We start from the raw sequence: 13,741 nt of genomic DNA on the forward strand, positions 1-13,741 counted from the left end.
AAAAAAAAAAACAGGTTGGATGGAGTGAAGAAGGAAAGAGGGAGAAAGACTCTAAGGGTGTAGGCTCCCAGGAGCCTGATCCCTGCCGCAGCATGAAGCCTCCTGCTGCCCCTTACCTCCAGAGACCTCTGCAGAGCCTGGTAGTCAGAGCAAAGCTGGTCCATTTTGTTCTGGTGGGTGGGATTCCCCTGGATGAGAGGCTTCAGAGCCTCCACCTGTACCCCCAGGTCCAGCCCCTCTTCCCGTAGTCCCTGCAGAAGAGAGAGGAAGGGGTGGGCTGTCTTTTTTGCTCTTCCATATTGGGGGCTGATCAGGGTGGGGCCTCTGGGTAGGACAGCCTGGGGGTAGGGAGAGAGATTTCCCCAGGGGGCCAGGGCTCCCCCACCCCAGTGACCACACCACATGGCTGGTCTGATGGGCCCCCTCTTAGCAATGGAGATTTTTTTTCAAAATCAGACAAAAATATCCCAGGACACCATGAAAATAAACTCTGCTACAGAATAGACTGCATCTCAGGGACAAACTACTCACAGCTGGACTGGTACTTGTCTTCTTGTTATAAAGAAGACTATCCCAATTGTGTTGCCCCAAATTCACCATCTTTAACATCTTTCTAAGAACACTCTCAATTTATGTATGAGCTGTGCTTGAGTTTTAAAGAGATAAATGTGCATCACACGCATTTTAAAAACTGGCAAGCCCCTAATCCAGCCAGCAATCACCAGTGACCAGCCTACTTACAGTCCACAAGTGTTTTAAAACATTTATTCTTCACCAAATTGGTTTAACTGAAAGTCTCTGGACTCACTAGGAATAATTAATAGCAGAGAAATTTTAAAAACAAATGCCAGTGTTACACTTTGGAACTGAGGAGTAAGCAAAGAGACAGCTTATCATTTTGTCAGGCTCAAGAATTAGTAAATTGAGGCCAGGAACCATCAGATAAATAGGCGGAGATTCTGTTGAGATGAAAGGTCAGATCTCAAGGCAGAGTCCAAATCCCTGGCTCAAGCCAGCTGCTGCTTTGCTGGTTACTGCTAGAGGAAGGGGATGTTTCCAGGTACAGCTGAGCACCTGGGCAGGGGTGACTCGGGCCTCACAAACCCTTACCTGCAACCCCGAGAGCTGGGCCTGTTTCCCAGGAAGGTCCCGCTGCAGCCCATGCTCAGCTTGGACCCTGACCTGGAGGTCCAAGAGCTTCTCCTGCAAGGGCTTGAAAGCAGCTCCAAAGTCTTTGTGTTGAGCAAGCAAGCTCTGCAGAGACACAGACCGGGCAGCATGTACATTAGAAGCTTTCCTCACAGGCATGTCGTTGGAAGTCCTGACCCTTACAGCCAGTCTTGGACAGCTCATACTGACTCCGGTGCCACTTACTCTATGGAGCCTTCACAAAATCCTGATGGGGTTGGCTGCCTCTCCTTAGAGCCACCATAGAATCCTCACATAACACTTAGACCACATCCCTCTAGAACAGGGGCTGGTAAGCTACATCCTTCCACCCACCAATCAAATCCCATCAGAGGCCTGTTTTTGTGAATAAAGTTTCACTGGAACGCAGCCACACCCATTCATTTACAGCTGCTTTCATGGCCCAGGGCCAGAGATGAGTAGCTGCAGCAGAGACCACCTGCCCTGCCAACACCAAAACCGTCACCATCTGGCCCTTCCCAGACACACTTCTCAAACCCTTGCTCTGGAATAGCACTGTGATGCCGCCTGGAAATTGCCTATGTATTTGCCCTCACCACCAGACTGGGAGCATTTAAGGGTAAAGACCTTGGCTTTCTTCATGCCCCCAGTTCCTAGAACTGTACCTGCTGATGTGGCAACAGGGCACAGGAGCTGAGCTCGAGAGCGGAGTCTGCCTCTGCCACCCATAGACCAGGAGTTACTTCCTTGACCATCCTGCCTCAGTTTCTTCATGTATAAAACAGGGAAAGTGAGACCACTTTCCTCATAGTTTTCTTACTTGGATAAGAGTGATGATTTGAAGCTCTTAATGAGTTCCTGGCCCATAATCCATGTCTGTAGATCAGAGCTATTACTGTCATCACCATTAGACTCAGCAGACATTGGTTACATAAAACAATAAGCTGCTCACAACATGTCATGCCTGCCATGTCTTTGACTTCAGGTAGTCATTTAGAACTACGTCACTGATAACGCTAGCTTCCAGCTCTTTGGTGGCTGAAAGTTTACAAGTACTTTTATCTGCATTTTCTTATGTGACTGTCCCCCAGCTTTCTGCAGAAAACTGGGCTTGCTTCAGTCCAACCACGAGGCAGAGAGGGTTGGAAGGCAGACAGGTGAGCAGAGAATCAGTTAGAGGGACCACACAAGAATCCTACCCAGTTGATACATGAGGAGCCTGAAGCAAGTGGCGGAGCTGAGATCAGAACACAAGGTGCCCGCCTTCCTGGAAGGGTGGCCCCAGACCCGTGCCAGGCCCGAGTCCTGAGCAGATGCCCAGTGACGCCCACCTGCAGTTTGCTTTTCCTCTGCAGAAGACTGTTATGCAGCAGGTCTCTGTCCCTCACGGAACTTGCCAACTGCTCCAGGAGAGCTGTGGCTCTCTCCTGGCCAAAGACGCTGACCAGCAGCTCTCTCTTCAGCTGCAGCATTGTCAGCGGCTCTCTCAGGCGGGCGCTTTCCGTCAGGGCTGCCTGTGGAGACAAGGCCTCCATTAACCACAGAGCTCGGGAGCGGAGCCAGCAGCACACCTGTTCTGGCTGCAACTTCTCAGGAAGCTGCACCTTTGTGCTGGTGTCCGAGGAACAGCAAACCTAAACAGAAACATGAGCTGGCAGGAATGCGCTGGGCAGATCCTGAATGTCAAGGCCAACTTTTGTTCCTCTCTCACCCCCCACATTCATCTTGGTACAAGTATCCACCTCCTACATGTCTCAAAAAGCTGACACCTCTCCGTCGCCACTGCTGCGGCTATGGCACACCCTCAGCCTTGCAGTCAGCCCCCCAGAATTGACCCTCCACATTGCAGGTGAACCCAGACCTAACCAGTTAGATCTTCTATTTGGTGACCACCCCATCACTGACAACCATGCCCTGCCCCCCAGCAGTGTTTTGGACATTCTGAAGGGGGTTAAGGGCCTGGGGAGCATGATCAGGAGGAACCTGGGAAGACTTCCCAGAAGGGGTGGCCCCTCAACAGAGTGCTGCTAAGGGTGATATGTGGGAGCTTGCCAGACAAAGAGGGGACCCAAAGTGAATCAGAAGCCTCATATAATGGCAGCTGGATCTCACGCAGCCTGAACTCTGCCCTCCTTCAGGAAGCCTGCCCTGACCTTGTTCCCAGCCCACACTCACTGTGTGTGCCCCAAAGCCCGGCAACCCTACAGCCTGAACCAAGCTGCATTAGCTTAGCACTTCTGGCTTCTCTAGCCAAGGATCAGGGATTCTAGAGATTTGTCTTCAACTAGCAAGAGCCCTTCTGTTTTATACCTGATGTTACTTAGAACTCACTCTCAGACGTAAGACACTTAGGTGGGCATGGGACTGAGAGAGGAAGAACTAAGATTTTAGCTCAGGCAAGTAATGTCCATCCAGACAGAGAATGATCATTTTCCTAAGCAAAGTCTGACCTACTGCTGTGGGAGTTCAAGGCAGCAGTGAAAATTCCTAGTTGAGGAATCAAATGCTGTCTTGGAGGAGGCTATGTAACCATGGCTGACGCAGCTATTCTGGTGTGACCTGCACGTGAAAGCATTTGGCTGTGCCAGTCACAAGGACATCGAGCCTCTCCCTGGAGGGAAGTCACCTTCATCCCCTTTTCACCAAGCCCAGACACAGTATGATGAGGATTAAGAAGTTAGTCCGGAAAGTTGCAATTGTGAGTTTGGATTATGTCCTGGCTGGGAGGCCTTGGGCAGTTCTGAACCTGAGTTACCTCTTTTGTAAAATAGGCTCCCTGGCTCCAATCCCTCACCTGCAAAATGAGGAGGAAAATGGTAGAAATGGAAACCAAAATATGTATACCTAGACATCCAACCTACATTAATTACAGCAGTGAAAAATGAGAAGCCACCCAAACCTCTAACTGTGGCTCCATCGAATTATGGCATGCTCCAAAATGAAATGTTATACCATAATGTTGTCACTTTTATTTGAACAATTTTAAATTATGCTGAGAAAAACCTCAAATGCATGGAGCGAAAATATAAGAATAAACAACTCTATAACATGATCTGAAAAGCACAGAAATTATAATTAATTCATTAAATCTTCTGTCTGGTCTCGGCATCTGTGGCTCAAGTAGCTAAGGAGCCAGCCACATACACCTAAAGTGGCAGGTTTGAATCCAGCCCGGGCCCGCCAAACAACAATGACGGCTACAACCAAAAATAGCCGGGCACTGTGGTAGGCGCCTGTGGTCTCAGCTACTTGGGAGGCTGAGACAGGAGACTCGCTTGAGCCCAGGAGTTGGAGGTTGCTATGAGCTGTGATGCCATAGCACTCTACCCAGGGTGACAGCTTGAGGCTCTGTCTCGAAAAAAAAAAAATCTTCTGTCTGTTGGTCACCATACCTCATGGAAATGCCTAGATGGATTTTATCACATATAAAAAGTAGGTTGGGATTTTCTGACCTAAAATTGAGGTTTGTGGCACATATGAAGTCCACTTTGGGGAGCCCTGAGGAGTGCCTCAGAAAGATGGATCATCATCCTTTGGAGCATGGAGGGGAAGGGGCCCAGCGGACCCTTGGAAAGAAGGGCTATACCCCAGTTTACAAACTATGGAGAGAGAAAATATATCCTTATTCCAACATGAGCCCCAAATGGAAAATCACAGGGTAGACACTCCAAAAAGCAGGCATGGGTCTTTGCTGGTGTAGTTTATGCAGGAGGAACAGGGTCCAGTGCTGGTGACTGGTTCTCCTCATATTACCAAGTCAGACAAAAAAGTGATGAAGAGAGTGCCCAACATGCCAACAGTGGCCCTATGGCTCAGAATATTATGGGAGACTCGGCACCTGTACTCAGTGGTTAGGGCGCCGGCCACAAAAACCAGGGCTGGCAGGTTTGAATCCAACTTGGGCCTGCTAAATAACAATGACAACTACAACAAAAAAATAGCTGGGTGTTGTGGCAGGCGCCTGTAGTCCCAGCTACTTGGCAGGCTGAGGCAAGAGAATTGCTTAAGCCCAAGAATTGGAGGTTGCTGTGACGCAACGGCACTCTACTGAGGGCAACATAGTGAGACTCTGTCTCAAAAACAAAAACAAACAAAAAGAACATTATGGGAGCTTTCTTTTTCTTCTTCACACATCTTTTCACTCTCTGAGTAGGGAGGCCTTTCCTAATCAGAATAAAAATTAATCTAAAACAAGGGCTTACACCTGACACGTTTGCATCTCTTTCTACTCTTGTGTTTAAAAATCTCTAGACACGGGGTGGCACCTGTGGCTCAGAGGAGTAGGACATTGGCCCCATATGCCAGAGCTGGTGGGTTCAAACCCAGCCCTGGCCAAAAATTGCAAAAAAAAAAAAAAAAAAATCTCTAGACATAAGAGCTTTTTATGGATTTTGGAGCTCCATAACACAGGCAGTATGTATGGGCATATTGGAGCCACCGTGGTGACAGGCATTGTGCCAGCCACTGTCAGCTGCTCATTACACAGACCTCCTCTTTTTCCCACACCAGGGTTCTGTTTGCGTGGCAAAGTGCCCAGTGCCAGAGCGATGAATGTAATTGATACAAGACATCACCCAACCCCACCCTCCTCAGCTGGTGCTTGGTCCAGGTGTCATCACATGACCTTGACTGACCAGCAGTCGAGGGATGTATGCCAGTCCTCTGAGAAGGGTTGTCTCCCTGCTGAAGGGCGGACATGGCCATGAAGAGCGCCCCTGTGTGTATATGTGGTATTCATGGGGTGCTGTATGTAGGGAGTAGCAGCAGCCATCCTGGGGCCATGAAGGGAGACCTGGCTTAGAGCTACACAGGGCCTGTGGTCATGGTACATGGCAGAGGTGTTAAGTTGGCCCCAGGCTGCCTGAACATCGCTGTGTTTGAAGCCACTGGTGTCAGATTTCTGGTTCTCTGTGGCCACAGCAAAGGTAAGGACCTGATACACTGCCCCCTCTGGCACTGCTAATGCTTCCCAGCGGACTGCCTATAGCAGGGTCGCCATGGAAGGGGAGGTGCCTATGGGTGGGGGAGAGCCTGTGTGGGGTCACATGAGGCAGCAGGCTTCACCTTCTACTCAGGAGCCAAGAAGATGGCCTTGGTCACTGCAAACAGACAAGCACTGACACTTCTTGTATACTTAGAACTTCCCAGACATGCTGCCATTTGCTCCTCCCAGATGTCTTTCCCTGGGAGGGTGGCTGAAAGTACCACACCTGGCCAGTGGCCCACCCCCAGCCATACTGGTCAGCCCTCCCAGCAGGACCCCAGTTACCTCGATCTGGGGCAAGAAGGTATGGAGGGAAGGCAGGTCTGGCAGGCTGGTGGTCACCTCCAGGAGCCGCTGGGCCAGGGCCTTCCATAGCTGTACATCCTGCAGAGGCCGCTGGAAACGCTGCCATAGCTCTGTCCCTGCGGCATTGCGCAGCCTGGTACTCTTCCCCTTCAGACTGTGAAGACCAAACGTAGGAGGGGAGAAGCCGAGAGAGGAGAGAGGAGAGAGAATGGGCTCAGGCCAGGGTGAGCCCTCTGTTGGACCCAGAGGCTCAATTAGCGCTGATCGCTCCTATCCCACTGTCTGAAGCATCTGCGGCAACAGACTCAAGATAGAGATGGAAGATCAATACGAAAAGCTGCCTCGGGCCCTCCTGAGGACAGACACTGGGGCTCCCTGGGGCCTGTAGGCACCTGCGTAAATCACATACATGAGAGCCCTCTGCTTCGGACCAGGTGTCTGGACTCAGACAAAGCAGCTGTGTGACCTTAAACGGCTTAACAGCAGTGAGCCTCTGTGTTCTCATCCATAAAATGGGCAATGCAATACCCCTCTCATAATCTCTGGTGAAAGTAGTAGATGAGAAAACAGATGAAGACTTCCAGTAATAGACTAGTTAATGCAGACTGGTCCTCTCATTGAGGACAAAAATAAACAAGCAAAATGCTTGATCAAAATTTTAAAATTAATAAATAACAGAAATGTGGCTCTAACATCTGAAGCTACGTCGCTCCTGAAGGCATTTGTCAACCTGGAAAAGGAGCTGCAAAACTGAGCTGGGTCTGGGCAGCCTCTCAGGGAAAGGACCCAGCAGAGGTGGCAGATTCTGACAACTGCACCTCACATTAAGCTGGGACGACCTCAAAGGTCCATGTCCTCAGGGTAAAAGTGCACTGCAAGCAGGACAGTCCGCAAACAGACTGACAGCCCAGCCTCATGACCGGGGCAGTCACAAGCCTTGAAGAATAATTCTGGAGACTCTAGATGGGTCCTGCCTGCCTCCAGGTACTGGGCAAAAAAATGAAGTCTTCTTTGAGTAAAATACTGTCATAATGCCTATCTAATTAGGCCTATCTAATTTCTACAAAATAATTTTCCAAATGTCCAGCACCCAGTCCTAGATAACCAGCACCAAAGAAAACAGAGGCAGAGAATGAGCCTTCCACTCCATCCCACCACTTGCTTTGTACACAGGAAATCCAACCTCCCACTCCCAGCTGTGTCCTGCAGGGGACTGAGGCCACTGTCCCAGTTTTACAGATGAGGGGCCTGAACACAGCTGTGGAGGGTGAACGACTCACAGCAAAGGCGGGAACTCCCTCTGTTTGTTCTGAAGGGCCCCCTGTGTCAGGCAGAGGCATGAGCTGCCTACAGCTACCCGGACAGTTGTACTGTATTCAAACACCTCTGAGAACCACATAGCGGAAACAGTTACCGATCCTAAACCTACGCTTCGCTCATTTCCACATCAGAGGCTGTTTGAACTGCTGCTGTTTGCTGAGCTAAGAAACCAAGGGTCCTGCTGTACGTGCGCTTCAGGCTGAGGGGTAGGCGGAAGCCAATCTGCGGACAGCCCAGTGTTGCACAGAGGGCAAGGGAATGGGGTTTGTCTACTGAAAAGCCCTCCCTTTGCACTACTACCCCTCCCAACGGTGAACTGCATAAGGAGATGAGATAGAAATGGGTGAAACGTGCCTCTCATGGACAAAAGCAAAGTTCAAGCCTCTGTCCAGGAGCAAAATGCAAAGCAGGCACAGAGAGTAGTGTGTGAGATCCCGTGATTGCCAGTGGCTGAGAGGTGCAAGAACTTGTAAAGAGTCATCAGGCTACAAGAGAAAGCAAGCCCGTGTTCCAGAGATGGGGGAAATGTGGTCCGAGCATGTCCTGAGTCTCACCTGCCTCGGCCCTCCCACGTACCTCTGATACTCCTGGATGGCAGCGACCACGCTGTCGGAGAGTGGCTGCAGGTCATGGGGGAAGACGATGACCTCCTTCAGCTGTGCCTGCAGCCAGTCCACCCGGGGCTCCTCTGAGGCCAGCGCCGCCCGAGTTGCCTATAGCACATGGAATAACACCCAGGGACAGGGTGAGGGTCCTCAGTGGGATGGGAGTGCGTACAGACGGGTGAGTGTGGCCAGTAGGGTGGGCCCAGGGGAGAGAACATTGTCACCAAGGGCAGGGAGTGGGGGCCCCACCCTCAGCCCACTCCCTGCTCTCCTGCCTCCCACTCCTGGTGACCTGGAGCCTTTCCTGTCACTGAGCTACAGTTTTGCTCTTACTCACCGCTGACCTCCCAGCATTGCCATGAGGAACACCAGTGCCTACTAATACAAATAACATTGACTTCTAATGCTGAGTGCTGCAGGTGACCCATTCATTTAAGCTTCGCAATCCTAGGAGGTTAGTCTCCAGGTCCACATGGTATTCACAAGGAAACTCAGGCTATGAGTTTTCTGGGGGTTGCAGTGCCCCTAATTGGTGGGCCTGACATCACAGCTGGGCCTTTGCATGCAGCTAAAGGTGCCCTGTGAGCCCTGCTGTTATTCTTGGCAGACCTGGAAGATATCTGCACTGACTATTCCCAAACTGCTTCACTCCACTGTGTTCAGAGACTTCAGATACAGTCTTTTCCCGCTCCCCTGACAAGTTTGGAGTTTGACCTTGACCGGCCCCTTGCTGGGAGGCAGGCTGGGGAGAGCATGGGTTTTGACACCACACAGAGCTGGCCTGGAAACCCACCTCTACCTTTTCCTAGCTGTGTGACTTTGGGCTGTTCCCTTATCAATGAAATGGGGCCACGCTTGCCAACCAGGTGGGCTGTGTGGTAGTGACAAGGCAGTTGGTACAGAGAGGGGTGCCATGGGGCCCCCCGGGAGCCTGAGCAGGCAGCCTGTGCTTCTGCCTTTCTGGACAATGCCAGCCTCTGCCCAGTCCCTCTCAGCTTAGCCTGGGGTGACCTGGGATGAACAGGGATCAGAGTACTAAGCCTCAAATGGAGGGACTTGAGGCATCGCCGAGACAGCAAGGGATGCCACGTAGGCAGCAGGAATCTGGCCACCAGCCCTGTTCATCCTCAAAGATGTTCCTTCCGCTATTCAATTACTTAGCAAATGTAATGACGTCTATGAAAGAGTTCAAAGAAGATCAAACTCAATCTGTCGGTATGAACAGGCAGCTTATAAACCATTCATGAAGAAGCCCTGCACGGCAGTATCCGGAGAGCAGGGATTCTGCCCAGGTAGGGCCAGCAGGGCCGTGTGCTGCCTCTGGAGAGGGGCCTGCCCAGACCACAGGAAGGCCAAACACTGACCTGAGGCCCTCAGTCCTGAAAGAGCCACAGCAAGAAGGAGGCTGCCCTGTGGCTTGGTGACCTGGATAACCACGACCCCTCCCACCCCCTTTTTTTTGAGACAAAGTCTCACTCTGCCACCCTGGGTAGAGTGCCCGGGCATCATCACAGCTCAAGGCAACCTCAAACTCCTGCGTTCCAGTGATCCTCTTGCCTTAGCATCCTGAGTAGCTAGGACTACAGGCATCCGCCACAACGCCTGGTTAGCTTTTCTATTTTTTTTTTTTTTTTTAGTAGAGATGAGTCTCACTCTTGCTCAGGCTGCTCTTGAACTCCTGAGCTCAGAGGCAATCCACCCACCTCAGCCTCCCAAAGTGCTAGGATTACAGGCATGAGCCACTCTGCCGGACTATCGCATGACCCCCCTGAGGCTCAGCTTCCCTGCTTGTGAAACCACAGGCAGGTTGTCTGCCGTCTCTCCCTTCAGCTTCCTTGTCTTCCTAGGCACATGCCATAGACGTATATATAATGCCATTTTCAGTTTGCCAACTGCCTGGGGGCCTAAGAAGGTGAGCCCTGCTAGGTAACTGTATTTCCTGACCCAACTGGATCAGCCACAATACCACCTTGATTTCAACCTCAGCTGCTCAAAGTCTCCCTGAAATGGGTGACAGTCCTGCCCTGGTCAGCAGAGGGACATCACAAATCACTCCTGGCCCCTTCTCTATGAGGAAGGTGGAAAGGTCAGCAGTGGTCACAGCCTGATGATCACTGGTGCCCACATTCCTGTCTCTTTCATTGTTAATTTTCTAAAACTGGGAGCCTGAGTTGACAGAGTGACATGTCCTCTTGGCTGGGTACAATGGCTCATGCCTGTTCCAGCACTTTGAGAGACCAAGGCACGAGGATTGCTTCAGACCAGGAGTTTGAGACCAGCGTGGGCAAGAAAGTGAGACTCCGTTTCTACAAAAAATATATATTCAAAAATTAACCAGGCATGGTGGTGGTTCCTGTAGTCTCAACCACTCTGGAGGTTGAAGCAGGTGGACTACTTGAGCCCAGGAATTTGAGGTTACAGTGAACTAAGTTAATGCCACTTGACTCCAGTTTGGGTGACAAAACAAGACCCTGTCTCTAAAAAAACAAAAAAATTAATTAATTATAAAAAATCAAAAACTAAAAAAAAAAAAAAAGATGTGCCTTTGGGTCAGACTGGTTGGGTTTAAGTACAAATCCTTGCCTCCCCTGCAGGGTGTATAAACACAGGAAAGTTGTCTAACATCTCCTGTTTCAGTTTCCTTCTCCACACAGGCTGTCAGACCAGCTCCCACTGGGCAAATAAAAAACCTTTGCTGTAGTGATTTGGGAGATGAACATGACCCTCACAGACACTTGTCAGGTGTTCTTTCAACTGATGCCCTAGCAAAATACACTTTCCCTGAAGTTTGCCTGCTTCTATTACAAAAAAGAAAATGGGGAGAGGGAAAGTCTCATACACACACACACACACACACACACATATATATATATATATTTTTTTTTTTTACAGGATGAATGCTAGTTTAAGAGCTAAAGTGTTTAGTAATAAACTCTGAAGTTCCCTTCCATTGATTTCTGGTGAGATAGGACTTGATCATAACTGAAGTAACACCTGAATCAGATTACACAAAGAGACCATGTAGGACGGTAGTTTTAGAAACAGCCCAGTGTGGGCAAGTACCTGTGGCTTCCCTAAAACTCCCTGAGATGGAACATGGCAGGGCTTTCCTAGTATTCCCCGTTCCCCGCATCCTATGTGTAGCTCATGGTAAAAGCTGATACTTTCTGAGCTCAGAGTTTGTGGCAGATGCTATCTGAGCATGTTTTCTGGCTTTCCCATGTCACCCCATTAGTTAGCAAGAAGAGAAATCAGGTCTTGAACACAGGCCATCTGGTCCTAAAGTTCCTGTCTTTAACCAGCACACTGCCCCATCCCCAGTGCATACTGGGGCAGAAGGTCCTAGAAGAGAGATAGTTCTTTGTGTGGGGAGATGGTCATCGCAGGGCAATCTTGTCTGATGCAGGATTGAATGAGAAGAGAGCCCTGAAGTGTGTAAACACTTGGTTTCTTCCTATAAAAATATTTTTTTCACATAGGCAAAAATTATAAGGGAGAAAAAAACGATAGAACAACCATGGCAGAGTGGAGGTAAGATCTGGGATGACTTTCCTTCTAGATAGTTCCTTTAATGGATTCATGATACTGAGTTAATAATAAATGAAGAGGGGGTGGGGAGAGTTGTTGATTCTTATTTCAAAACTCTTTGTCCACAAGTCAAGCCTCCCATGAGTGCACACAGGGCAGGGAAGGGCAGCTGTCCTCTGCCTGGACTTTGTGTCTAGGTCTGGAGCCGACCCTGCCCTCCTACTGTGGCATTTGCTACTGGACCCCCAGGACCCCCATCAACGTTTGTTCCTTATCATCTCTACACTAAGAGTTTCCCCTTTTGACCTAACACTCTCCATCCACAGAGGAAGCATTTTCCTCATCTCACCATTGGGCAAGACCAGTGGCTCTGAGGCCCAAACCTGGCTGCCAATTCCTCTGGTCTTATTAAACACACCAGCTTACCACTTGGCCCTGGAGTTGTTGGGGGCAGGAGGAAATCTCTCCAGGCCTCAGTTTCCTCATCCAGAGAATGGGAATAAACACCCAATTTGTCTATTACCCCCTCAGGGAATTTAGATGCCAAAGACCCAGAATGTGGGTCTTGTGAGTGTGCTCAAGGTCTAGCAAGAAGCTCAGAGCAGCAGCACCCCAAGATACAGACAGCACCTGGCCTGCCATGTGGAGGGGCTCAGCACCTCACCAAGTAGCGTCTCCAGTGGGCCACCAGCTCATCCTCTGTCTCCACCTCCACCGGCGGCTCCAGGCCTTCTTGGGCCAACCTCTGCAGGCCCTCCCTGAATTCCCCCAGCTCCGCCTCCAGCCGTCTGATGTGCTGCTCACAGGCTCCCCTGGATGCCAGCAAGCCCCGCAGCCTCTCCTCCTCCTCCTCCCCAAGGACGCGCAGCTTCTCCAGGACTTTCCTCATCTCCTCCAGTTCCCCAGTGATCTTCTCTGCACCCAGAGGGGACGTGTTCTGAATGACCCCCACGGACTGCTCCTCCAGCCGCTTCAGAGACTCCTTGCCCCGGGGGAAGTCTTCGAAGATCTCCTGAAGGGGGGAGTAGTAGACAGGAAAAAGTGTGTATGTGGGGGAAACAGCAGGCTCTGCATTTTCCAGAGCAGACCTGGGAATGCTGTGCAGAACACTAATTCCTAGATCCCTGCCTGGGTTAGAGCCCAAGAGGGGCCTTCCCAACCGGTGGCTGCCCGCCTTGGAGCAGTGACTGGCAACCTGAGAACTTCCTTCCTTCCCCTTTTTCAATTCATCTGACCCAGTCAAGGAGAAAGTCTCTGTTGGTGCTTCTCTGTATTTAACCCTTCCTGACATTTCCTATCTTCCTTTTTAAGGAAGAGAGAGGTGGCCTTAGGCTCAGCACCTTAAGCTGGAGACACTGTAGATTCCGACAGGATCTATTGGTCTCATTTGGTTTCATTGTATTTATTTATGTAAATAAATACAATTATCTACTGATTATGAATGGACTGGACGGATGTGCTGGATTTTCCGACTATGACAGTGATATATGTTTTCTTTCTCAACAAATGATCATCAGTTCTTTAAGAAGCTAGTCAATTTAAATGCAAATATTAAAGAAATAGTACAGGGTACCACACTATTGTGTAAACAATTAAAAAGTGGTCCTTGAATTATTGAAGATACTCACTTTACAGAGGGACTCAGGCTCATTAAGACCAAGTGAGAAAGGCCAGAGGAGACCAGCTTCCTCCCCACAGGTCTGCTGCCACACCAGGCTCCTTCCCCTCTGGGTGACACCTGACTTCTGGCTGGATGATTCTTCATGGGGCGGGGGGCGTCCTGCACACAGCAGCATGACCACCAGCATCCCAAGTCTCCACCCACCAGAGGCCACTGGCAGCACCTGCC

The 13,741-nt window shown here is 50.2% G+C and overlaps 1 protein-coding gene across 2 annotated transcripts in view; it reads right to left on the reverse strand.

The window, feature by feature from the left end:
• SYNE3 (spectrin repeat containing nuclear envelope family member 3) overlaps positions 1 to 13,741 on the reverse strand; it is an 89,562-nt gene that overhangs the window by 17,874 nt on the left and 57,947 nt on the right. For both annotated transcript variants that reach the window (XM_003787019.3, XM_023511542.1), the window contains exons 6-11: positions 12,557 to 12,904; positions 8,336 to 8,472; positions 6,419 to 6,593; positions 2,481 to 2,663; positions 1,111 to 1,254; positions 117 to 251 (exon numbers count right to left, since the gene is read on the reverse strand). In XM_003787019.3, coding sequence (XP_003787067.1) covers positions 117 to 251; positions 1,111 to 1,254; positions 2,481 to 2,663; positions 6,419 to 6,593; positions 8,336 to 8,472; positions 12,557 to 12,904 — 1,122 coding nt within the window. The remainder of the gene's footprint in view (positions 1 to 116; positions 252 to 1,110; positions 1,255 to 2,480; positions 2,664 to 6,418; positions 6,594 to 8,335; positions 8,473 to 12,556; positions 12,905 to 13,741) is intronic.

Source organism: Otolemur garnettii, unplaced genomic scaffold (genome assembly GCF_000181295.1).
Source record: "Otolemur garnettii isolate 467f Iridium unplaced genomic scaffold, OtoGar3 scaffold00020, whole genome shotgun sequence".
Lineage (NCBI taxonomy): Eukaryota > Metazoa > Chordata > Mammalia > Primates > Galagidae > Otolemur > Otolemur garnettii.